Source organism: Tachyglossus aculeatus, chromosome 5 (genome assembly GCF_015852505.1).
Source record: "Tachyglossus aculeatus isolate mTacAcu1 chromosome 5, mTacAcu1.pri, whole genome shotgun sequence".
Lineage (NCBI taxonomy): Eukaryota > Metazoa > Chordata > Mammalia > Monotremata > Tachyglossidae > Tachyglossus > Tachyglossus aculeatus.
This window is the reverse complement of record NC_052070.1, coordinates 1,872,470-1,898,970: the sequence shown is the minus strand read 5'-3', so window position 1 is coordinate 1,898,970 and position 26,501 is coordinate 1,872,470. Positions and strand designations below refer to the sequence as shown.

The 26,501-nt window shown below is 49.5% G+C and overlaps 1 protein-coding gene across 2 annotated transcripts in view; it reads right to left on the bottom strand.

Annotated features, from left to right (window-relative positions):
- Positions 1 to 5,121: 5,121 nt before the first annotated feature.
- DPYSL2 (dihydropyrimidinase like 2) overlaps positions 5,122 to 26,501 on the bottom strand; it is a 139,151-nt gene continuing 117,771 nt past the window's right edge. For both annotated transcript variants that reach the window (XM_038746866.1, XM_038746867.1), the window contains exons 9-14: positions 23,435 to 23,591; positions 19,958 to 20,099; positions 16,171 to 16,341; positions 11,539 to 11,718; positions 6,253 to 6,418; positions 5,122 to 5,263 (exon numbers count right to left, since the gene is read on the bottom strand). In XM_038746866.1, the coding sequence (XP_038602794.1) occupies positions 5,172 to 5,263; positions 6,253 to 6,418; positions 11,539 to 11,718; positions 16,171 to 16,341; positions 19,958 to 20,099; positions 23,435 to 23,591 (908 nt within the window). In that variant the 3' untranslated portion in view covers positions 5,122 to 5,171. The remainder of the gene's footprint in view (positions 5,264 to 6,252; positions 6,419 to 11,538; positions 11,719 to 16,170; positions 16,342 to 19,957; positions 20,100 to 23,434; positions 23,592 to 26,501) is intronic.

Below are 26,501 nucleotides of genomic sequence, written 5' to 3'. Positions count from 1 at the left end.
CTATGCGCCAGGCACTGTACTAAGCACTGGGGTAGAGACAAGCTAATCAGGTTGGACACAGTCCCTGTCCCACAGAGGGCTCACAGTCTCAATTCCCATTTTACAGATGAAGTAACCGAGGCACAGAGATGGGAATTGACTTGCCCGAGGTCACGGAGAAGATGTGGAAGAGTCAGGATTAGAACTCAGGTCAGGGCCTTCTGGCTCCCGGGCCAATGCTCCTTTGCACGGGGCACAGTTTCTCTTTGAGGCAGTACCTCTCTCCCATGAAATTAAATGGCATTTCCAGCTCTGTACTGAGTTCAGTGAAATATGTTGAAAGGGAACTCTAAAGGTTCTACATCACAATTGGCTTCTAACTGGTCCCCTTGGGTGAAATGGTTTTACGGTGGAAACCGGAAACCCTTTAATCTTCTCACCCTACAAGGGATTTCTTTCTCCCGTTTTCTCTATTGACTACAATGCATTCCTTTTCCAATAATTCTGGTATTTGTTAAATGCTTTCCATGTGCAGCAGTGTGGCCTAATGGATAGACCACGGGCCTGGGAGTCAGAGGAACTGGGTTCTAATCCCAATTCTGCCACTTTGCTGTGTTACCTTGAACTTCACTTAGCTTCTCTGTGCCTCAGTTACATCCGTAAAATGGAGATTAACACTGTGAACTCCCATGGACTGTGTCCACAGTGATTACCTTGTATCTACCCCAGCACTTAGAACAGTGCCTGGCATATACTAAGTGCTTAACAAATACCATAAAATATGTGCGAAACACAAGTGCTGGAAATACCATGTTAAGCCCTGGGCTAGTGCAGTGTTTAAGGGGCTTCACTGCAACACTGTGGATGAGAATGACTACAGGGATTCTCAGGGCCCACAATTTTCTCAGTAATAGTAATAATTGTGGTATTTGTTAAACACTTACTATATGCCAAGCACTGTTCTAAGCTCCTGGGTAGATACAATACAAGAGAAGTTGGGAGCCAGAGGTCATGGGTTCTAATCCCGGCTCCGCCGCTTGTTAGTTGTGTGACTTTGGGCCACTTAACTTCTCTGTGCCTCAGTGACCTCATCTGTAAAATGGGGATTAAAACTGTGAGCCCCATGTGGGACAACCTGATCACCGTGTGTCCCCCCCGGGGCTTAGAACAATGCTTCACACATAGTAAGCGCTTAACAGTCCCTGTCCAACACAGGGCTGACAGTCTTAATCCCCATTTTACAGATGAGGTAACTGAGGGAAGTGAAGTCCCTTGTCCAAGGCCATACAGCAGACAAATGGCAGAGCCGGGATTAGAACCTGTGACCTTCAGATACCCAGGCCCATGCTTTATCCACTCCACCATGCTGCTTCCCCAATAACTATGGAACTCGTTTAGTGCTTACTATGTGCCAGGCACTGTACTAAGTGTTGGGGTGGATAAGAGCAAGTAGGGTTGCACACAGTCCCTGTCCCACGTGCGGCTCACAGTCTCGATTCCCATTTTACAGATGAGGTCACTGAGGCCCAGAGAAGTGAAGGGACTTGACCAAGATCACACAGCAGACAAGTGGTGGAGTCAGAATTAGAACCCATGACCTTCTGATTCCCAGGCACCGGTCTCTATCCACTACACCATGCTGCTTCTCATGTACATAACTGTGACATTTATTTATATTAATGTCTGTCTCCCACTCTAGACTGTAAACTCACTATGGCAGGGAATATGTCCACCAACTCTGTTGTACTGTACTCTCCCAAGTGCTTAGTAGAGTGCTCTGCACATAGTACGCATTCAATAAATACCATTGATTGATGAGTTGATTATGAACTGAGATAATCATAGTCAGACCCAGCTTCTGTGCCACAAGGGGTTCACAGTCTAAGTAGGAGGGAGAATAGTCACTGGATCCCCATTCTAGAGATGAGGAAACTGAGGCAAAGAGGAGCCAAATGACTTGCCCAAGGTCACATGGCAGGAGTGAAGCAGCATGGCCTAGTGGATAGAGCACAAGCTTGGGAGTCAGAAAGACCTGGGTTCTAATCCATGCTCTGCCACGTCTGCTGTCCTTTTACTTCTCTGTGCCTCAGTTAGCTCATCTGTGAAATGGGGATTAGGAGTGTGTGCCCCATATGGGACAGGGACTGCGTCCAGCCTGATTAACTTGCATCTACCCTGGCACCTAGAGAAGCAGCGTGGTTCAGTGGAAAGAGCACAGGCTTTGGGCTTTGGAGTCAGAGGTCATGGGTTCAAATCCTGGCTCCGCCAACTGTCAGCTGTGTGACTTTGGGCAAGTCACTTAACTTCTCTGGGCCTCAGTTACCTCATCAGTAAAATGGGGATTAAAATGTGAGCCCCTGTGGCACAACCTGATCACCTTGTAACCTCCCCAGAGCTTAGAACAGTGCTTTCCAGCGCTTAGAACAGTGCTTTGCACATAGTAAGCGCTTAATAAATGCCATCATTATTATTATTATTATTAGCACAGTGCTTGGCAGATAGTAAGCGCTTAGCAAGTACCATAATTGTTAAGTGGCAGAGCCGGAATTAGAACTCAGGTCCTCTGACTTCCAGGTGCAGGCCCTTCCCACTAGGCCACACTGCTTCTTAGTGGCGGAAGGCTTCCAGCATGGCAGTAACCGTCGGTGACCAGGCCTGACTCTGGTTACCGTCTCCTGGACCCGAAGTAGCTTGAAACTGGACAGGGGCCAACAAGACAGATCTGTCCCCAAGGACAAACCCTCCGCAAGGGTTCCGCGACAGAAGGACGGAGAGGTCGAAACCGGGCCAGGCCCCCGGCACCTGCACGGAACATCCTGACACAGAGACACACCTCCTGAAACAACAACATTTTGTCTTTATTAGGGAGTTTCCATGGTAATGTAACACAGAGTTCTCAAGGAATAATAAACACAAGACTTGTTTTTTTACCATAGTTATTTTGCCATTAAGACAGTGGTTGAAAAAAAAAAGGAACCTCGTTGCCTACACACATTATCAGCTTTAGCACGTATCACAATCACAAATCCAAGGGTTAAAACCAGCTAGAATGAAATCCTATGATTTTTAGAGCATCAAGTCACTGTAGTTCATCTGATCCGAGTCTTCGCTTTTTTTTAGCATTTACATAGGACACTCATTAAACAGACACAGCAAGCAAGCCAACGGGAAACATGCTTATACAGTAGCCTGCAGAAATCTTCAACTGTTTTTTTTCAAACCCCCCCCCCCAAAAAAAATAAGACCAAACCAAAGAATTGACGTCGATGTGAGCTGGATCTGGAAAACTAGGAAGACTCAAGTGAATACAAAAGAGCTGCAAATGTTTCTTAGAATTGAAACGAGACTTTTTTTCCAACTTGTTCAAATTTTCTCCAAGCACAGGTGAGAAAAAAAGGTGCAAAATATATTAAGTTATAACCGATGACTTCAAAAAGTGCCATTTTTTTTTTTACCAAAAACAAATAATAACAAAATAAAAGCCAAACCCAAGTCAAAATGCCTGGATGGACAAGCATACTGACTTTTCATTTTATACTTTATAAAAGCAGATCTGGTTTTTAAAAGCCGGCAAAAAATATCTTTCCTTAAGAGAACTAGTAAACGCCTTTTCAAAACAGACAAAATAAAAGATAAAACGACATGAGAAACAAAAAAGGACGCAGCAATGGCAACGCAGGGCAGGCAGGGGAGGGGAGGGTGGGGTGGGGCGGGGTGGGCCGTCATCGCTCGCCCCCGGCTCACTGGGCCTGAGCCTCCCGGGCCTCTGGGGCCAAGTTGGTCTGGCAGCGAACGAGGTGGCATCAGAAGGCCATTCGCAAACACGACAGCTCTTCTTTTCCAGAGATGCCTGCCTGGTTCTCGGTCTTATTTTCCATAGGTTTTCTACCTTACAAGGCCTCTCTGGGTTGCTATAAATCTAAAAAGATGGCTGGCTTGAGGGAAAATGAATTGGACTAATTGGGCACTCCCTTTTTTCACTGCCCTTACCCAACTCTGGGGGAGAAAAGTGAAACGTCGGCAGGGTCTTGAGAGCCTGTCCCGAGGATCCTTCATGAAAGGTAAAAGGGCACGAGGGGACACAGATTTATTCCTTCGGTAATAATAGCTGGGAGTCCACTGCGTGAGCGAGAGCCTGTACCGGATGTCCGTGTGTGTTTGCAGAGGACCGTACTGGGCACCCGTGTGTATGCAGGGGCCTGTACTGTGTGCCCAGGAGAAGACAATGGGAGTAAAAGACATGGTCCCCGCTCTCAAGGAGCTGGCCCTCAAACCAGATTTCACCCGATGCAGCCATCCCCTTTGGCTCAAGCTGGGCCTTGCAACCACAGCCTGGGTTCCCATGGCAACAATGAACGTGCCCAACCCTGCAGTCTGACAACCGTCGGGGGGAAGCCACCGCCGCCGTTCCTGCCGGAAGGAGAGCTTTGGGGACCGCGATGACTCTCCCCCGCAAATGAAATGAGCTTTACCACAGAGACAGTGAGATCCTCAAAAGATCTCATTTGCAGCAAAATTCAGGCCCAAAACAAAAGGTGCCTCTTGTTGGTACGTGAGGGATTTGTGGAATGCAGATACCAACAGCCTCCCCCCACCCACCAACCTCCCCCGCCCCGCAACCCTAGCCTAGTTTGGGGGTTGCCCGCTTCCAGCCTACGGATGTCCAGTTAAAACCCTTGAAATGAACGTTAGACCTTCCAACGCAGCATGATAAAACACTAAAAGAAAAAGGCAGCTTCTGGAGAATTCACTTCATCCTTCCTTCATTAAAAAAAAAAAAAATGGGAGCAGTAACTGAGGTCCCCGAATGCTTGTGGGGTTAGGGTGTGTGTGTGTGGTGTGTGTGTGTGGTCGTGTGTGTGTGTGTGTGTGTGTGTGTGTGTGTGTTTGAAATGCAAAGGGAAGTGGGTGATAAAATCAGTGACACTGGGGAAAGGAGGACTGAGAAGTGGGGCCCACAGGGGTCCCACGGACTGGCTGCCCCACAGTAACTATCACAGGCTCTAAAAGAGAACTTCCTCCAAGGTCCTCTGGTGCTCCCCCCGCCCCCGCCCCCCAACCTCCCTACTCCTCCCCACCCTTCTCCCTCTTCCCTCCTCCCTGCCCCAGTCTGCTGCTGCTGCTGCTGCTGCTGCTGCTGCTGCCCGTGGGTGGGTGGGTGGGCGGCTGAGCGGGCGGGCTGGGCCTGGGCTCTAGCCCAGGCTGGTGATGTTGGCACGGCCCCCAGGCGGGGCCACGATGCGCTGGGTGGTGCGGCGGGGGATGTTGTCATCGATCTGGGCACCTGGTGGGAAGGGAGAGAGAGAGAGAGGGGGGAGAGGGAGACACCGAGTGAGGCTGAGCCGAGCGCAGCCCTCAGGAGTCACAGACAAGGCACGGTGAGGAGAAGTCACCTCCACAGCCCTAACCTGGGCCAGCCTGCCGAGCAGCCAATGACCCCCGCCAAAGGGGCTGGGGGCGAGGGGGCTCCGACAAGGTTGAGCTCGGCCCCGACCTCCACAGGACCACCACCGGCAGGGTCCAAGGCCTGGGGCTCCCTATGCTGCCGAGGAAGGTCCCGCAGCCCTCGGCCCCAGAGGCACCTGGGAGCCAATGGAGCGATTCCCACCTTGGGCCAAGGACCGGTCATGGAGGAGGATGGCAGGGCTGGCAGCTGCCCCATGTCCCAGCCCCTCTGGGCACCGCAGATGCCCCGTCCTTCCCCCGCACCCAGGGGAGAATCCCAGTCACCAACGCAGGAGCAGCCTGGCCTAGTGTAAGGAGCAGCATGGCACATGAACCCGGGAGTCAGAAGGTCATGGGTTCTAATCCCGGCTCTGCCACTTGTCTGTGTGTGGCCTTCGGCAAGCCACTTCCCTTCTCTGTGTCTTAGTTACCTCATCTGTAAAATGGCAATGAAGACTGTGAGCCTCGTGCGGGACAAGGACCGTGTCCAACCGTGTCCAACCTGATTTGCTTGTATCCACCCCAGCGCTTAGCATAGTGCCTGGCATACGGTAAGCACTTAACAAACACCATAATTATTATTATCATCATTATTATTATCATTATTATTATTAAAGCAGCCCGGTGGGAGGAATGGGGAAGAAAGGAGATGCTGTGGGGAGGAACGGGGCTCTCTGCCCAACCAGCTCCCCGTCCGGAATCCACAACTGCGGAGTGGGAATATCCCCAAATCTGCCACCCTGCCCTCTGCTCCCAGGCAATCAACGCTCAGGGGTCCGTGGGGCAAAGGCGGAGCCCACCCCAGCCCCTAGGCTCCACCGTGCCTACCGGACAGGCTGAAGCCGGACTGGTGCAGGTTCCGGACAGGCGGGGCCTGCTGTTTGGCTGGAGACGTCTTGGCGGAGGAGGCCGGAGTGACGGTCTTGGGGGTCACGGACACCTCACACACCGGCCCGTCGTAAAGCCCACGGGGAACACCGCGCAGTTCTGCCAGCTGGAAAATACAAGCGTGCACACGCACACACACACACACACACAGTCCTTCATCATCTCAATCCCACAACCAGCTGTGGCCAAATGGAAAAGTCGGGACATTTACATTCCAGGCTCAGCTCTGCCATCTGACTTCTGTGAGACACTGGGCATGTCTCTCCACCACCCTGAGCCTCAGCTTCCTCATCTGTAAAATGGGAGTCCGAAACCTGTCTTTCCTCTTCCTTGGACCGGGAGCCTGATAGGGCTCGTGTAGGACTATGTTCGATCCAGCTGTCTTGCAACACGCCTAGTGGCCGGCGAAGTGCTTGGCTTATAGTGCGTGCTTAACAAATACCATGGCTGTTACGAGACTGGCTGGTTTCAGAACAATCTGCTGTATAAACTTCGCTCTGGCCACTGGAGAGTTCACGGGCAGAAGCAATTGTGAGATCTGCCTGCAGATGTCGGCCTGCCCCGCAACCACGTGGAGCCCGGAGCCCTGAGCAGCAGCATTTCCCAACGGGTTTGGTTTGCAGCCTAGAAGTTGTCCTAACACACGTTACAGGAGGGAACAGGAGAGCAACATGGCCTAGTGGCTAGAGCACGGGCCTGCTTGTCAGAAGAAACTGCGTTCTAATCCCAGCTCTGCCACTTGTCTGCTGTGTGACCTTGGGTAAGTGTCATTTAACTTACCTGGGCCTCAGTTATCTCATCTATAAAAATGGGGATTAAGACTTTGAGTCTATGTGGGACAGGGACTGCGTCTAATAACACCTGACTCGTATCTACCCCAGTGCTCAGAACAGTGCTTGGTCCATAGTAAGCACTCAACAAGTACCATAATTCTTCTTATTATTATTATTAGGAGAGAGCCAGGGGAGGTGGGAGAAGCAAGGCAGCCTAGTGGTAAGAGCCCAGATCTGGGTATCAGAGGACCTGGGACCTCATCCCGGCTCTGCCACTTGCCTGCTGTGTGACCTTGGGCAGATCATTTGGCTTCTCTGTACTTCAGTTTCCTCATCTGTAAAATGGGGGCTAGAAACCCATTCTCCCTCCTACTCAGGCTGTGAGCTCCTGGTGGGACAGGCACTGTGTCCAATCTGATTATTCCAGCTTCTAGTACAGCACTTGGCATATAATAAGTGCTTAACAAATACTGTTTTATTATTATTATTATTATTATTATAATAAGGCAGGGTCTTGGCATTCCTCATGCCATTTGGGGTGAAGGCCCAAGTCCCAACTCGCACTGGTCTCCCCATCACTTCTGCATCTCCTCTGAGCTCACAACCTCCTACAGCACTTCTGTACACATCTCACAAACCCCACTACTGTAGCATTAACTCTTGGACTTATCCCAACTTTCCCTCCTCCTCCTTCTTATCTATAGCTTATTTCAGGATCCATTTCCCCATTAGACTGTAAGCTCTCTGAGGGCAGAGATCTTGTCTATTTTGTCTACTGTACTCTCCAAAGGGCTTGATTCAATGCTCAGTAAATACTATTGAGTTTCTACTCTACGTGTGGTAATTTCACCCACAAGGAATTGCCACTCGTGTGGCTTCTACTCCACACAAGTGGCAATTCTACCCATAAACAGATGGACTTCTGCTCTACAAATGTGATAATTCCTCCCCTAAAGGACTATTCTCTGGGATACTAAGACTAGTCACTAGTCCTAGTCCTAGTCCTAGTCACTAGGACTAGTGACTCCCCAAAGTCACTCCTCCCCTTTCTCCAACCCCCCAGCTCTCAACCCTCTCCGCTACTCTCCCATCCTTCCCAGCTGTATCCTCAGATGAGATCTCCTCCCTCCTCTCAAGTGCTACTCTGGCCACCTGCGCTTCTGACCCCATTCCCTCTCATCTGATGAAATCTCTAGCCCCGTCCCTCCTCCTCTCCTTAACTTCCACCTCCAACTGCTCACTCTCCACTGGTTCCTTCCCCTCTGCCTTCAAACATGCCCACGTCTCCCCCAACCTAAAAAAACCCTCTTGACCCCACCTCACCTTCTAGTTATCGCCCTATCTCCCTCCTACCATTCCTTTCCAAACTCCTTGAACAAGTCGTCTACACCCGCTGCCTCCAATTCCTCAACGCCAAATCTCTCCTCGATCCCCTCCAATCTGACTTCCATCCCCTATATTCCACCGAAACTGCCCTCTCAAAGGCCACCAATGACCTCCTGCTTGCCAAATCCAACAGCTCCTCCTCGACTTCTCAGCTACCTTCAACACTGTGGACCACCCCCTTCTCCTTAACATGCTATCTAACCTTGGCTTCACAGACTCTGTCCTCTCCTGGTTCTCCTCTTATCTCTCCAGCCGTTCATTCTCTGTCTCTTTTGCGGGCTCCTCCTCCCCCTCCCATCCCCTTACTGTATGGGTTCCTCAAGGGTCGGTTCTTGGTCCCCTTCTGTTCTCTATCTACACTCACTCCCTTGGTGAACTCATTCGCTCCCACGGCTTCAACTGTCATCTCTATGCTGATGACACCCAAATCTACATCTCTGCCCCTGCTCTCTCTCCCTCCCTTCAGGCTCGTGTCTCCTCCTGCCTTCAAGACATCTCCATCTGGATGTCTGCCCACGATCTAAAACTCAATATGTCCAAGACTGAACTCCTTATCTTCCCTCCCAAACCCTGCCCTCTCCCTGACTTTCCCAACACTGTTGATGGCACTACCATCCTTCCCGTCTCATGAGCCCGCAACCTTGGTGTCATCCTCAATACACTGATTGATATGTATATACCTGTATATATGTTTGTACATGTTTATTACTTTATTTATTTATTTTACTTCTACATATCTATTCTATTTATTTTATTTTGTTAGTATGTTTGGTTTTTTTTCTCTGTCTCCCCCTTAGACTGTGAGCCCACTGTTGGGTGGGGACTGTCTCTATATGTTGCCAGCTTGGACTTCCCAAGCACTTAGTACAGTGCTCTGCACACAGTAAGCACTCAATAAATACGATTGATTGATATGTATATACCTGTATATATGTATATATGTTTGTACATATTTATTACTTTTTATTTATTTTACTTGTACATATCTATTCTATTTATTTTATTTTGTTAGTATGTTTTGTTTTGTTCTCTGTCTTCCCCTTTTAGACTGTGAGCCCACTGTTGGGTAGGGACTGTCTCTAGATGTTGCCAACTTGGACTTCCCAAGCGCTTAGTACAGTGCTCTGCACACAGTAAGCGCTCAATAAATACGATTGATTGATTGATTGATTGATCCTCAACTCTGCTCTCTCGTTCACCCCTAACATCCAATCCGTCACCAAAAACTGCCGGTCTCACCTCCGCAACATCGCCAAGATCCGCCCTTTCCTCTCCATCCAAACTGCTACCCTGCTCGTTCAATCTCTCATCTTATCCTGACCGGATTACTGCATCAGCCTACCCTCTGATCTCCCATCCTCCTGTCTCTCCCCACTTCAATCTATACTTCACACTGCTGCCGGGATCATCTTTGTGCAGAAACGCTCTGGGCATGTTACCCCCTCCTCAAAAATCTCCAGGGGCTACCAATCAACCTACGCATGAGGCAAAAACTCCTCACTCTCAGCTTCAAGGCTGTCCATCACCTCGCCCCCTCCTACCTCACCTCCCTTCTTTCCTTCTACAGCCCAGCCCGTACCCTCTGCTCCTCTGCCGCTAACCTCCTCACTGTGCCTCATTCTCGCCTGTCCCGCCATCGACCCCTGGCCCACGTCCTCCCCCTGGCCTGGAATGCCCTCCCTCCGCACATCCGCCAAGCTAGCTCTCTTCCTCCCTTCAAAGCCCTACTGAGAGCTCACCTCCCCCAAGAGGCCTTCCCAAACTGAGTCCCCTTTTTCCTCTCCCCGTCCCCATCCACCCCGCCCTACCTCCTTCCCCTCCCCACAGCACCTGTATATATGTTTGCACAGATTTATTACTCTATTTATTTTACTTGTACATATTTACTATTCTACTTATTTTATTTGGTTAATATGTTTTGTTTTGTTGTCTGTCTCCCCCTTCTAGACTGTGAGTCCGCTGTTGGGTAGTGACCATCTCTATCTGTTGCCAACCTGTACTTCCCAAGCACCTAGTATGGTGCTCTGTACACAGTAAGCGCTCAATAAATACGACTGACTGACTGAATGAATGAATGAATGAATGGCTACGACTCCCAGCAGCTCCTGGGGTTCAGGGTGGCCCTTGCTTATAGCTGGAACTAGGTCCAGGAAAGCCCCGGCAGGCTGGGCCTAGATTTCCCACCGGGCTTGTGGGCAGGGAATGTATCTACCAACTCTGTTACACTGAACTCTCCCAAGTGCTTAGAACAGTGCTCTGCACACAGTAAGCGCTCAATAAATACCATTGATTGATTGAATGCTGGGATCTACTTGGATCTATGCACTTTGATCCGTACCTTTTGGGCACGTGTTACTCATCCCACACTCAGCACTACAGCACTGATATACATATTATTTATATCGATGTCTGTCTCCGCCATCTAGGCTATAGGCTTGTTGTGGGCAGGGAACATGTCTACCAACTCTGCTGTATTGCACACTTCCGGGTGCTTCATACAGCGCTCTGCACACAGTGGGAGCTCAGTGAATGCCACTGATTGAATTGATTGATTCTCCCTCCTATTCAGACATGAGCCCCTTGAGGGACAGAGACTATAATCAACCTGATTATCTTGTATCTACTCAAGTGCTTAGTACAGTGCTTGGCACACAGTAAGCCCTTCACAAATACCGTTCTCGCCACCACCATCATCTAGGGACAAAGCGCGCATCTGGTCCTGTGCAGTCAGACTCACATCGTTCCCTCTCTGAGCTCTCCCTCTTGTTGACCTGCTGCCCGTAAGAGCTCAATAAATACGACAATGAATGGATGGCCTTCAGGTGCCCGAGAGAACCCACTACCCTCCCAGACCATCATGCCCCATGCCCACCTCCCAACTGCCCCAAAAAACCCACTCCCTTTCCAGATCAGCATGCCCTGCTTCTACCTCATAGCTGCCTGAGAGAGCCCCCTCCCGCTCCTGGGACCACCATGCCCCGTGCCCGCCTCCCAGGTGCCCGAGAGAACCCCCCTCTCCGTCCCGGACCACCAGGGTGAGCCATCCTGCCCCGGAGGTGAGACTCACCCTGCTCCTGGCTTTGATGCGCTTGTAGACGAAGTCGGGGAAGGGCTTGCGGGGGACGTAGCGCCCCATGCCTTCGGTCACGTGCAGGCTGCCATCCTCCAGCACGATCTTTCCCTGGCTGATGACCACCAGCGGGGACCCCCGACACTCCATGCCCTCAAATATGTTGTATTCCAGGGACTGCCGGAAGGGGTGGGGGGTGGGGAGAAAAGCCAGATGGGAAGAGGTGTCATGACAGGCTGGATGCTATCTTCCCCCGTCCTACCACACATATACGTACGTACATGTGCATATACACACCCACACACCCACCCCCTCCCCCCCTACCCCGCCCCACCACTCCACATCCCCGTCCCATGTTCCAGCAATGGCACCATCTGCAAGCTCACTCTCAGTAACCAGTTCTGTCTTTCAATCAAATCTTAATGGTGAGACAAACACACAACATTTCCCCATGGCTGCTTTTCCCGCCCCATTGCCCACCCCAATCCCTAAGCCTGTAGCCTGCAGGAGGCGGGGCTTCTGTAATAATAATAATAATTGTGGTACCTGTCAAGCGCTAGGTGCCAGGCACTGTACTAAGCACTGGGGTGGATACAAACAAATGGAGTTGGACACAGTCCCTGTCCCACATGGGGCTCACAGACTCAATCATCATTTAACAGATGAGGAAACTGAAGTCCAGATAAGTGAAGTGACTTGCCAAGGTCACACAGCAGACAGGTGAGGGAGCCAGGATTAGAACCCATGACTTTATGACTCCTAGGCCTGTGCCCTATCCACTAGGCCAAACTGCTTTGTAGCTTGCCTACCTTCCCAACCCTTGAGAGTCACAGAAAAATTGAGACTATGCTGAATCCCAAACTCCAGAAATGCAGAGACTCCGGCGACCCAAGCTCCCTTTGCCTGGTGGGTTGCTAATATTGTTCCTATCTCACATGTTGGCAAACTGAGGCCACAATCACTGAGTGACAAGGAGATGAAGGGTGGGGGGTGGGGGGGACACACGGACGACCGCACCCCCTCCCCCCTCAGTCTCCCCTCTGCCCAATCCCAGCCCAACACAACTCCACCAGATCGGAAGGCCCGGTCCGGCTGGCCCGTGATCTCAGTTAACAACCCACCCATTTCGGCCACCCAGGCCTCATAAGCCAGCCACGGTTGGAGAGGACAGGAAGCCTCTCCTTTGACTCTCATGCTAGATTCTCTGGCTGTGCTGTGCTGCAGAGGGGGAGGGGGAAGAGGAGGGAGTGGGAAAGGGAAGAGAAAAGGGGAGGGAGTGGGGAGGGTGAGGAGACGGGGAGGAAGTGAGGAAGGGAGTGTGGGGGGGCCAACAGCCAGCAGAAAGGCTCCCGGTGCACTCCCAATCATGGGCAAGGGTCTGGGAAGCCGCAGTGGATCACAAGCCTCCCAAGAGACCCCTCTTTGACGGTGCTGCAGCTGAGCGCAAGGGCCGCAGGCTGGGCTTCAGTGCCACACTGTGACGGTGGCCTCTCTCTGCAGAGTCAGGGCTATCTGGTCCACCCGCCTCCCTGGACCCTGCCCCGGGAGACAGCAGAGGGATTAACCAACTAGACATGCAGTTGCCCTAATTCAGGCAGGAACATAACCATTTCCGTAAAATAAAACAAAAATCAGGACATGGCAAATAAACTTTACAAAATCAACAAACATAATCCTCAGCACTGGAAACTGGATTCCAAAGGCAACTGTGCTTCAATCAGCGTGGCTTAGTAGACAGAACACAGTCCTGGGAGGCAGAAGGACCTGGGTTCTAATTCTGACTTTGTCACTTGTTTGCTTTGACCTTGGGCAAGCCACTTCACTTCTCTGTGCCTCATTTACCTCATCTATTAAATGGGAATTAAGACTGTGAGCTCCGTGGACACAGGGACTGTGTCCAACCCCATTTGCTTGACTCCACCCTAATGCTTAGTACTGTGCTGGGCACATAGCAAGTGCTTAACAAATACCACAATTATTATTACTGTTATTCCACCCAATCGGGAAGAGAGAGCTGGTAAGAATCTTGAATAATAAAGACCAACACAGGATGATAGTGATGATGGCAAATGTTGTTTTTGTACCATCATGTTTTTCTCAGTTCCCTTCAGGATCACTCAGTGAGTGCTGGGATTCAAACTGGAGCAGATCAGGACACTATCTCTCTCTCTCTCTCTTTCTCGCTCTCTGTTCTGGGATTCATCCTGGAGCACACTAAGACACTAGAGTCTCTGTCATCAAGCTCCGGGATTCAAACTGGAGCATCCTAGCATCTTTGCCTCCCCTAGCACCCTAAACAAGAGACTGCAAGCAGGCATGTGTGTGTGAATGCAGCCATTCACGGAAAAACCAGAAGTTTGCTCTCAACTATCCCCTGGGCACCTGGCCGGCAGTGCCCTGAGCCCTAATGAGCTTAAGCCCAAGGGGACTAAGGAGTATCCCAGTGTCCCAGGCCCCCAACTGTGAGCTGTCTCACCAGGGAAAGTGGCATCCCATCTGGATGATGACCCTAAGCCCTCCCCTCAGCTGCCCTGAGGGTCCGGGCGGGAGAGAGGTGATAAATGTGCTCTGTACAAAGGTGTTCTATGTCTAGCAACAACAGTGGGGCAATGGGGGTGAGAAACAGAGATGCCAACAAGGCCACCCCAGCTAGACCCCGCAGACATTCAAAATGGAATGGGCCCAAACACAACTGAGCCACATTAACCCCTGGAAAATTGTCGAAGCTTCCCTGGAGAAGCAAGAACTCTCTACCTACGCCATCGATGGGTGAGGATGCTCTGGAGCCTGGGATTTTGGGGGAGCGACATGGGTAGAGACGTGACAGGTTGGAGCTCAGGGCACCCTGGCAGGGCCTGGGTAAGCCCAAAGAACAGGGCAGATAGATTCGTGGCCGGGCCACCAGTTGGCCAGGGCTCCGGATAGTGCAGGCTCCTGGCTAGAAACCAGCCCATGGATGCACAATGTCAGCCCAGTAGTGTTTTGGGAGGAATGCTGCCCCTTCCCAAACTTGGGGTGCTTCAGTGGGCTTCGGCCTCATTCATTTATTCATTCATTCAATTGTATTTATTGAACACTCTCTGTGTGCAGAGCACTGTACTAAGCGCTTGGAGAGCACACTATAAAAATACACATATTCCCTGCCCACAATGAGTTTACAGTCTAGAGCCGGGGAGACAGACCTCAATGCAAATAAATAAATGACAGATATGTACAAAAATGCTGTGGGGCTGGGAGAGGGGATGAATGAAGGGGGCAAGTCAGGGAAACGCAGAAGGGAATGGGAGAAGAGGGAAGGGGGGGCCTAGTCTGGGAAGGCCTCTAGGAGAAGATGTGCCTTCAATAAGGATTTGAAGTGGGGAGAGTGATTACTGGATTTGAGGAGGGAGGGCGTTCCAGGCCAGAGGCAGGACATGGGCTTGGGGTCGGCGGTGAGATAGGCGAGACTTGAGGTACAGTGAGAAGGTCAGCATTAGAGGAGTGAATTGTGCAGGTTGGGCACCTGAAAGGAGACAAGGGCTCGAAAGGCCAGTTTTCATGTAGGGTGTCAGTGGGAGGCCCTCAAGGCTCAGTTCTGGGTCCCCTTCTATTCTCCAGCTACACCCACTCCCTTGGCTTCAACTATCACCTCTATGCAGATGATTCTCAAATCTACATCTCCAGCCCTGATCTTTCTCCTTCTCTGCCATCTCCTCCTGCCTGCAGTGAAGCAGGGTGGCTTAGTGGAAACAGCACGGGTTTAGGAGTCAGAGATTGTGGGTTCTAATGCCGGCTCCGCCACCTGTCAGCTGTATGACTTTGGGCAAGTCACTTAACTTCTCTGTGCCTCAGTTACCTCTATCTATAAAATGGGGATTAAGACTGTGAGCCCCACGTGGGACAATCTGATTACTTGTATCTACCCCAGCGCTTAGAAGAGTGCTTGGCACACAGTAAGCGCTTAACAAACACCATCATTATTATTCAGGACATCTCTACCTGCATGTCCCACTGACTCCCAGGTTCTTCATAAACTGCTCTGCACACAGTAAGTGATTAATAGATACCACGAATGATGATGATGATGGCTGAGTGGGCTCTCCTCCAGGCCACCCTGCCCAGAGAAGCAGCATGGCTCAGTGGAAAGAGTGGCTTTGGAGTCAGAGATCATGGGTTCAAACCCCAGCTTCGCCAATTGTCAGCTGTGTGACTTTGGACAAGTCACTTCACTTCTTTGTGCCTCAGTGACCTCATCTGTAACATGGGGATGAAGACTGTGAGCCCCCCCGTGGGACAATCTGATCACCTTGTAACCTCCCCAGTGCTTAGAACAGTGCTTTGCACATAGTACGTGCTTAATAAATGCCATCATTAATATTACTATTATTATGAACAGCAAAGCACCACTTTGCAGACACCACACCAACGTCTGGGAGGAGCTTGGTACAACCCGGAGAAACGAGCTTCGGCCCTTCCCGGGCAGCGAGAGCAGCAGCAGCTGCTCTGGCACCAACCCGGAACATCTCCATGGCGGGTGGGAAACACCAACCCAGTTCTCTCTACGCCTCCTTGAACCTGGGATATTTCCCTGGTGGCCCCCTCCTCCCCTCGACCCCAGCCAGCAGTGGCTGGGTTCCCACCGGCCCTTACTATGTTATGTGTCTTGGCCGAGATGGTCTTGATGCTGTCGGGATCCCAGATGACGAGGTCGGCGTCTGAGCCCACGGCGATACGGCCCTTGCGGGGGTACAGGTTGAAGATCTTGGCGGCGTTGGTGCTCGTCACGGCCACAAACTGGTTCTCATCCATCTTCCCGGTCACCTAGGGGTGAAAGGGGAATAGAGCATTGGCCTGAGAGTCAAAGGACCTGAGTTCTAATCCTGGCTCCACCACATATCTGCTGGGTGACCTTGGGCAGGCACTTCACTTCTCTGGGCCTCAGTTACCTCATCTGGAAAATGGGGATTAACGCTGTGAGCCCAATGTGGGACAGGGACTGTGTCCAAACTGATTAGTTTGTATCTACCCCAGTGCTTAGTATACTACCTGGCATACAGTAAGTGCTTAATGAGTACCATAATTAAGATTACAATTATTATTAAAGGAAAAGCTGAGAGAGAACAAGAAAGAGGATATTAGAAGAGGAACACTGTCTCCAGAAGGAAATTTAGCAGGGAAAGCCTTACTAAAAAAAAATTAAAAAAAATTTCCCATCTTCTCCAAGAGGCCTTCCCCAACTAAACCCTCATTTCCCCTACTCCCTCTTCTTTCTGTGTTGCCTCTGCACTTGAATCTGCAATCTTTAAGGAGGTGATATTCATTCCTACCCTCATCATCACCCAGCCCTTATCTATGTATCTATATGCTATTTTAACGTCCATCTCCACTATAGACTGTAAGCTAGAGGCAGCGAATGTGTCTACCAACTCTGGGGCACTGCACTCTCCCCAAGTAGTACTGTGCTCTGTACACAGTAAGGGCCCAATAAATCCCACTGACTGACTGACTGACTGATTGGAAAGGAACTAGGTCTCCTCAAAGCTTCCAGTTCAAGCCCTCAGAGATTAGTACAGTGTGTGGCACATAGTAAGCACTTAACAAATACCATAATTATTACTGTTATTATTAGATTGCTGCCTTAGCCTCATCATCAGACTCCCAATCAATGGTATTTATTGAGCGCTTCCTGTGTGCAGAGTGCTGAAGTAAGCGCTCCCAGCCTCCTGCCTCTCCTGCCTTCGCAGCTGCCCAGACGGTCTGCCGAAACACTGCTCAGCCCTCATCTAACCAATCAATCAATTAATCAATCGTGTTTATTGAATACTTACTATGAGCAGAGCACTGTACTGCAGTGCAGTCACTGTAGAGCCCCACGTGGGACAACCTGATCACCTTGTATCCTCCCCAGCGCTTAGAACAGTGCTTTGCACATAGTAAGTACTTAACAAATGCCATCATTATTATTATTATTATTACTAAGTGCGTGGAAGAGTACAATACAACAAAATTAGCATACAAGTTCCCTACTCATAACGAGCTCAGTCTTGAGAACTCTCACCTTAAACTTCCGAAGTGCCTCCCTTCATGCAGCATCAAGTAGAAACTCCATTATTTCCCACCAGTTTCTCCACCACACTTATCAACTCTCTTCCTTGGCTATGCCTCAGTTCGCCCTCCCCTCCTCTCTCCTCCTGAGCTCACCAACCAACTGTACCTTGCTCTTACTTTCCCTACCTACAACCCGTGGCTCCCACACTCCCTTCTGCCTGGAACTCAGAGAAGCAGCATGGCTTAGTGGCTAGATCCCAAGCCTGGGAGTCAGAAAGGCCTGGATTCTAATCCTGGCTCCACCGCTTGTCTGCTCTGTGACCCTGGGTGGATCACTTAACTTCTCTGTGCCTCAGTTACCTCAACTGTAAAAGGATTAAGACTGTGAGCCTCATGTGGGATGGGGGCTGTGTCCACCCTGATTACCTTGTATCTACCCCAGCGCTTAGTACAGTGCCTGGAACATAGTAAGCGCTTAATGAATACCTTAAAAACACAAAAAAACTTCTTCCCCTTTGACACCTGGCAGACCACTGCTCTCCCCATCTTCAGAATGCTTCTGCAATGCCACCTTCTTCAGGAGGCCTTCCCCATTGAATTAATTACCAACCCAATCATCATTCTGAGTACTTATTCATTTATACCCATCTTCCACTCTTATGTTGGTTTGGATACTTAGTTGTACATTTAATTACTTATGCTTGATTTCAACATGGCAAATTCTTGCAAATACTAGTGGTGTCCCTGGCCTTTCTCTGCTCCCACTCTTGGCACCCAATCGGGGACCCATTCGACTCTCTTCCTCCCTTCGGGGCCCTACTGAGAGCTCACCTCCTCCAGGAGGCCTTCCCAGACTGAGCCCCTTCCTTCCTCTCCCCCCTCGACCCCCCTCTCCATCCCCCTCATCTTACCTCCTTCCCTTCCCCACAGCACCTGTATATATGTATATATGTTTGTACATATTTATTACTCTATTTATTTATTTATTTATTTATTTATTTATCTTACTTGTACATATCTATTCTATTTATTTTGTTCTCTGTCTCCCCCTTCTAGACTGTGAGCCTGCTGTTGGGTAGGGACTGTCTCTATGTGTTGCCGACTTGTACTTCCCAAGCGCTTAGTACAGTGCTCTGCACACAGTAAGTGCTCAATAAATACGATTGATTGATTGATTGATTGACTGATTCAACAGGACCCTGAGGGCAGGAACTGAGAGCCTTTGACTTCTGGGCTTCTGGCTCCCCCTCCTGCTTAAGACACTACAGAATTTTCTTGATACACAGTCACTTCAGCGTTTAGTACAGTTCTCAGCACACTGCTACTACTATTACCACAACTAGTACTACTGCTATTACTACTATTGCTACTGCTACTATTATTACTGAAGAAAAAGACAATAGTAAACCACTTCTGTATTTTTACTAAGAAAACGCTATGGATACACTATCAGGACGAATGCAGATGGAGAGTGGGGCATTCTGGGAGAGATGTGTCCATGGAGTCACTATGGGTCGGAGACGACTCAACAGCATAAGACAAGACAAGTCTTCTACTACTATTACCACTATTACAGTGCTCTGTACAAAGCAGGCTCTCAGTAAACACCACTGACTGGATGACTGATGGATTGGACTTCCATTCCAAACCTGACAAGACACTGGTATTGGGAATAACTGTCGAGTCTCCTGAGGTCCTGACCAAACATTTCTTTTTCTTTCTTTGTTTCCTGCTGAGCCCTGATGCAGATCTGACTCCTGTCTCTATCAGGGTTCTTCCCACTGCCCTCCCAAGCCTCCAGCCTGACCCACATCTTGCAGCCCTCCCCACGAATCCCAATTCCCTTTGAATACAGAGCTGTGAAAAGAAGCAGTCAGTCAATAGGATTTATGAAATGTATGCAAAGCACTGTACTAAGCACCTAGGAGAGTGCAATATAACAACAAAAAGAAGTATTCCCTGCCCACAATGAGCTTAAAGTCTAGCGGGACTGCAGAAGCAGAATACCCTCCAGGATTTTCACAAAAAGATAAATAAAAGCAATTAAGGTGACCCACAGCCCCAGTAGAAAATGGACGTTAGCCCACTGAGGGCAGTGTGGCCTAGTGAAAAAATCAGGGGACTCAGAGTCAGGAGACTTGGGTTCTAATCCTGGCTCTGCCACTGCCTGCTGTGCCCTTTGGACAACTCACTTCACTTCTCCGTGTTTCAGTTCCTCATCTGCAAAACCTGTCCTCCCTCCTCCTCAGCCTGGGCACCCCAGGTTGGACAGGAACTCCTATCTGATTATCTTGTGTCTACCCGGGATTTGGCACAGTGTTCGGCACTTAGAAAGCACTAAATAACCGTCATCATCCTTAACATTGTTGGGGTTTGACTCCTTCCTTACCACTGCCTTATCCCAGATGACTGACATCCTCTCTTCCGTTCCATTGGTTCCCTCAGGAATCAGGGTAAAGTTGTCCTTCCCTACAGCTTTCTGGGCCGTATTGAAGGTGCAGTGGGCACTGCCGGTCACCTGGAGGTCTCCACTGCAAAGGAAAACACACCAAAGACATCAGAGAGATTGGTTATCCATCCCCTCCACTTCAAGCAGAAACTTCCGACCATCGGCTTTAAGGCAGCCTCTCAGCTATGAACCCATCCGCTCCGCTTGGCTACGAAGCAGCATGGCCAAGTGGATACGGAAGCAGCATGGCTTAGTGGAAAGAGCATGGGCTTTGGAGTCAGAGGTCATGGGTTCAAATCCCGGCTCCGCCAATTGTCAGCTGTGTGACTTTGGGCAACTCACTTCACTTCTCTGTGCCTCAGTTACCTCATCTGTAAAATGGGGATTAAGATTGTGAGCCCCACGTGGGACAACTTGATCACCTTGTATCGCTCCCCAATGCTTAAAACAGTTCTTTGCACATAGTAAGCGCTTAACAAATACCATCATTATTATTATTATTATTATAGACCACAGGCCTGGGAGTCAGAAGGTCATAGGTTCTAATTCCGACTCTGCCACTTGTCTGCTGTGTGACCTTGGGCAAGTCACTTCACTTCTCTGTGCCTCAGTTACCTCACTGTATAATGGGGATGGAGACGGTGAGCCCCATGTGGGACGGGGACTGTGCCCAACCTGATTTCCTTGTATCCAACTCCAGCGCTTGGTATAGTGCCTGGCATACAGTGAGCGCTTAACAAATACCACAATTATCATTATTATTATTCACTCTCTGAGCCTCAGTCACCTCATATGTAAAATAGGGATTGTGACTTTGAGCCCCACGTGAGTGACTGTGTCCAACTCAATTTCCATGTATCTATCCCAGAGTTATTACAGAGCGTGGCACATAGTGAGCACTTAAAAAATGTTACTATCATCATCATCCTCACCCACTACACACCAATTTACATTCTTCAGTCCTCTCAATCTAACCTATTCACTGGGCCTGTTCTCCTCTCTTTTGTCGATAGCCTCTTGCTCCTGCCATCCCTTCTGTATGGGACACCCTGTTTATGCCCAGCAGACCGCTGCTCTTCCCAACTTCATGGCCCTCCTGAAATCATACCTCCTTCAAGAGGTCTTCCCTGATTAATTTCTCATCTCACCACTCTATATTCCCCAGCTCCCACATCCGCACTTCCAAATTATCTAAGCACTGACAATCCACTCCCACCATCCCGCAGCAACAACGGGCCTGGCGCAGCAGCAGAAGCAGCATGGTGAAGTGGATAGAACACAGGCCTGGGAGTCAGAAGGTCATGGGTTCTAATCCCGGCTCCACCACTTGTCTCCTGTGTGACCTTGGGCAAATCACTTCACTTCTCTGTGCCTCAGTTACCTCATCTGTAAAATGGGGACTAAGACTTTGAGTCCTACATGGGATAGGGACTGTGTTCAACTTTATTTGCTTGTATTCCCACCCCGCCACCCCCAGCACCTAGTACAGTGCCGGGCACGTAGTAAGCACTTAATAAGTACCATTATTATTAGTATTATTATATTTTCATACACTATTGCTTCCTCCAATCTGTCATTTATTTTAGTGTCTCTCTCCATTAAACTATAAGAAACTTGAGAGCAGGGATCATGTCTACTGACTCTATTGTCCTCTCCCAAGTTTCTGGCACATATATAAATATGTATTTCATACCCATACTTGAAAAATGACACTGCTGTTCATATCTGAATGCGTCTGTGGCTGAACAGGCCAATGGGAGATTCCCAGGCGCAGACATGCTGAGCACACGAAAAGGGCCTCCTTGTCTCTCTTTCCATATGAAGTTTTTGCTCTGAGAGCTACTACCTTTTTGATGGCCATGCTGGTTATCCTCAGCCACTGACTCCCAGTTTTCAGCTGGGACACAGCACTGTCTAAGGCTTGGTTTGACCATGTCCTCGAAACGCTTCTTCTTCCCTCCTGGCTTTCATTTTCTCTATTTCAGGTCTTCAAACAGTAACTGTTTGGGGCTCCTGCTGTCACTCATTCTCCTCACAAGTCCCAGCTGGACAGCACGACAGCTCTATCGGCCCTTAGTTTGGTCTGGGGCAGCCTACCACCCTGACGCCGTACTCTGTTGGACAGTCTTCTATACAGGATGTGCTGTCTTTCTGGATTCTGCTTCCTATTTCCTGGTCTATTACTGCACTGTTGGTCAACGGGATCCCTAGGTAGTGGAATTCTGTCACAGCTTTTAGCTCTGAATAGCCAATAAAAATTCTTCGCTGTGTAACTTCCCTAGTGCAGGCTTTCTTTAGTAGATCTGCTTCATCTACTACTGCTCCCACATCAGCCTATAAGTTCCTTGAGGGCACCACAGAGCATATCTGCTAACTAGTGTTCTCATCCAAGTGTTCAGTACAGTGCTCTGCCCCCAGTAGGTGCATGAAAAGTGCTTGACTGATGAGCTGAAAAGACAACGCAAGTTTAAGATACCTCCCTGATGGATGACGGGATCCGTGTTCAAAAAATATATTTTAGTAAAATATGTTTTTACTTTTCTTCAGGGTAGAAAGTGGGTGCAAATCACTACCAGCCTATTAGCATTTTTTAATCAGTTCATTCTCTCTTCAGGAGAAGCACAGAAAGGAAAATATATACAATCAGCGTCACTGATGATTTGTTATTTGTCTCAGACGGACGAATGAGTAGCTATCGCCAAGCGAAATCAGCACCAGGCACTGCAAATATAAGCTAGTCTTTGTGTGTCCAGGCACTCACAATTGCGCACACGCATGAGTGAGTGAGTGAGAGTGAGTGAGAGAGAGAGAGAGAGTGTGTGTGTGTGTGTGTGTGTGTGTGTGTGTCTCTCTCTCTCTCTCTCTCTCTCTCTCTCTCTCTCTCTCTTATAAGGCCAATAGTATATTGCACAGTTGGTGACGTCTTATTCAAGGTTGAAGAAAGAGTCCAGAAAGCCCCGAGAAGCAGTGTGGACTAGTGGATAGAGCACAGGCCTGAGAGTCAGGAGGACCTGGGTTCTAATCCTGGCTCCACCATGTGTCTGCTGTGTGACCTTGGACAAATCACTTCACTTCTCTGTACCTCAGTTACCTCATCTCTAATAATATTTGTGGTATCTGTTAAGAGCTTACTATGTGGCAAGCATACAAGCTCATCAGATTGGACACAGTCCCTGTTCCACATGGGGCTCAGAGTCTCAATCCCCATTTTATAGGTGAGATAACTGTAAAATGAGGATTAAGACTGTGAGCCCCATGTTTGACATGGACTGCGTCCAACCTGATTTAACTTGTATATACCTCTGCGCTTAATAGAATGTACAGTGCCTGGTACAGTAAACACTTAAATACCACCAAAAAAAGGGTCCTTGATGCTGAGCTGGGAGCACAATGTGCCCAGAGGTCACCCCGACTCACCAGGAAAGTAGAGAGTTGAGGAAGTCCGGGGTGGTCGGGTCCGGGCTCAGAGGGGGAGACGTGACGAAGGCAGCCGCCTTGGCCCAGTTCTTGCTCCAGTAGTGAGAGCCATCGGTCCCCAAGCTGGCCGTAATTGGTTCTCCGTACACCACGGTGCCTAGGAGATGTCCAACCACAGTGGTCAATGGCACAGCCCCCATGCCCAGGCCCTCCTCCTCTCGCCTCGGCTGGACCCCGAAACCTCGCCTCCCGCTGAACTCCCCACCCCTTGGCCACTCTCAAGGCAAGGCCTTTCCCGCCAGGGATGCCTTATTCCTGGGGATTCCCAGAAACTGTGGGACCGACCGGTTAAAGCGCATGACATTGACACCCCACTGTGGCTTGGACAGTTGCTCAAGCCATTGTCCCTCCAGGTTCAGAAGCTCCGACAGAAAGCAACTGGAGGCTGGAAGCTGGAAGACAAAGACTAGAGGCCAGGGCTGGAGGCCCATCTTACTTCCTTCCCTTCCCCACATCACCTGTATATATGTATATATGTTTGTACATATTTATTACTCTATTTATTTATTTATTTATTTTATTTGTACATATCTATTCTATTTATTTTATTTTGTTAGTATGTTTGGTTTTGTTCTCTGTCTCCCCCTTTTAGACTGTGAGCCCATTGTTGGGTAGGGACTGTCTCTATATGTTGCCAACTTGTACTTCCCAAGCGCTTAGTACAGTGCTCTGCACACAATAAGCGCTCAATAAATATGATTGATGATGATGATGATGGAAGCCGGAGGCCAGGGGCTGGGGCCTGGGGGCTACTCAGAATGGTGATTGGATTAGGAATTAATCTGTTGCTGCATCAGTAATCATGGCTTGATTCAGTGTTTCCTCTCTGCTCCATAGACCCCTCAATCCAGGAAGCAAGAAAACTTCCTGGGCTAGGGAAGAGCCAGAAATCTGGGCAGAAGTGGGTGGGAGAGAGGAAAGCCGGGAAGGGAATGTGGGCAGGGAAGCCAGTACAGTGCTCTGCACACAGCAAACACTCAAAAAATATGACTGAATGAATGAATGCAGAAACTGAAAACGGGAAAACATGAATACTGGCTGTGAATCTTAACTAACCCTAGCTAATTCCCCATTTCCCCAACTTTGTTGTACTCTATTCCTTCAAACACTTAGTAATAATAATAATAATAGTATTTGTTAAGTGCTTACTGTGTGCCAAGCACTGTTCTAAGCTCTGGGGGGGGGATCCAAGGTAATCAAAGTTGTCCCATGGGGGGCTCACAGTCTCAATCCCCATTTTACAGATGAAGAAACTGAGGCAAAGACAAGTTAAGTGACTTGCCCAAAGTCACATAGCTGACAAGTGGTGGAGCCGGAATTAGTACAGTGCTTTGCACAGAGAAACTACTCAATAAATACCATTGATTACTCCACCTCCCTTCTGCCTTGCCTATGCACTTGGGTCTGTAAACCTTAATCACTGTGATTCTCTACCCACTCCAATCAAAGTATTTATTGAGTGTTTACTGTATGCAGAACAATGTACTAAACTCTTGGGGCAGGACAATACAACAAAGTTGGTAGACAACCTCACTTCAGCCTTAATCCCTCTAATACTCACACCACCCTGACCCTACAACACTATGTCCATATCCTTGTAGTCTGTTGCTTCCTCTATTTGTCATTTATTTTAATGCCTGTCTCTCTGACTAAACTGTGAGCTCCTTGAGGGCAGGGAATATGTCTACCAACTCTACTGTACTGTACTCTCAAGCACTTAATATAGTGATTTGCACCCCACAGGCACACAATGGGTGGCACAGGTTTCCATGCCGGTCTCTCCCAGTGGCCAGCTGGGGAGAGAAGCATCCAGACCGGCTCAAACCCAGGCCCCATCGAGGGCCCCAGAAGCGTCCCATCAATCCAGACTGATGCAGGTTTCAAGATTTCGCCTATTAAGTGGGCTTGAACTTGGGGCTGCCCCTGGGGACTGTCATAATAATAATCATAATAACAGTGGTATTTATTATACATTTACAATGTGTCAAGCACTGTACCCCACACTGGCTCAGAATGGACCCCTGGCGCTGATCCCATCTTCCTAAGGATCTGTCCAAGGCCCGGAGAGCTCTCCCAGACCTGAGAATACACCCACAGACTCACCCTGCTCTAGCTCTGCTTTCTCTTTCTTCTCTCTCTCTCTCTTCCCCCCTACCCCCTCCCCAACCCCACCCATCCCAACCCAATCTGTCCTCCCGGGTGGAAAAAGGAGGAGTGAAGATATGCATCTGACTCCTTCACTCCCCCGAAAGGCACGTTTCCTGGGAAATTTCACTCCATTTATCTTTGCAGTTTCACCTTCTGTCTAGACAGCACCCACAAGGCAAGCAAGTTCAGGAGAGTAAAAAGTCAGGGAGCAAACCACCCCCACCCAGCAGCTGCAAAAGAATGCTCCCGATTACAGTCTGCTGAGTGTCCCGAGATGAAGGTCTAGCTTCTGCCCAGAGTAGCTACAATCAATCAATCAATCAATCGTATTTACTGAGCGCTTACTGTGTGCAGAGCACTGCATTAAGCGCTTGGGAAGTCCAAGTTGGCAACACATAGAGACGGTCCCTACCATACAGTGGGCTCACAGTCTAGAAGGGGGAGACAGAGAACAAAACAAAACATATTAACAAAGTAAAATAAATAGAATAGATATGTACAAGTAAAATAAATAGAGTAATAAATATGTACAAACATATATACATATATACAGGGGCTGTGGGGAAGGGAAGGAGGTAAGGCGGGGGGGGATGGAGAGGGGGAGGGGGGGAGAGGAAGGAGGGGGCTCAGTCTGGGAAGGCCTCCTGGAGGAGGTGAGCTCTCAGTAGGGCCTTGAAGGGAGGAAGAGAGCTAGCTTGGCAGATGTGGGGAGGGAGGGCATTCCAGGCCAGGGGGAGGACATGGGCCAGGGGTCCACAGCGGGACAGGTGGCGGGACAGGTGAGAACGAGGCACGGTGAGGAGATTAGCAGCAGAGGACCAGCCCCTGTCCCTCCCTCCCCTGTGACAACCCTCACACC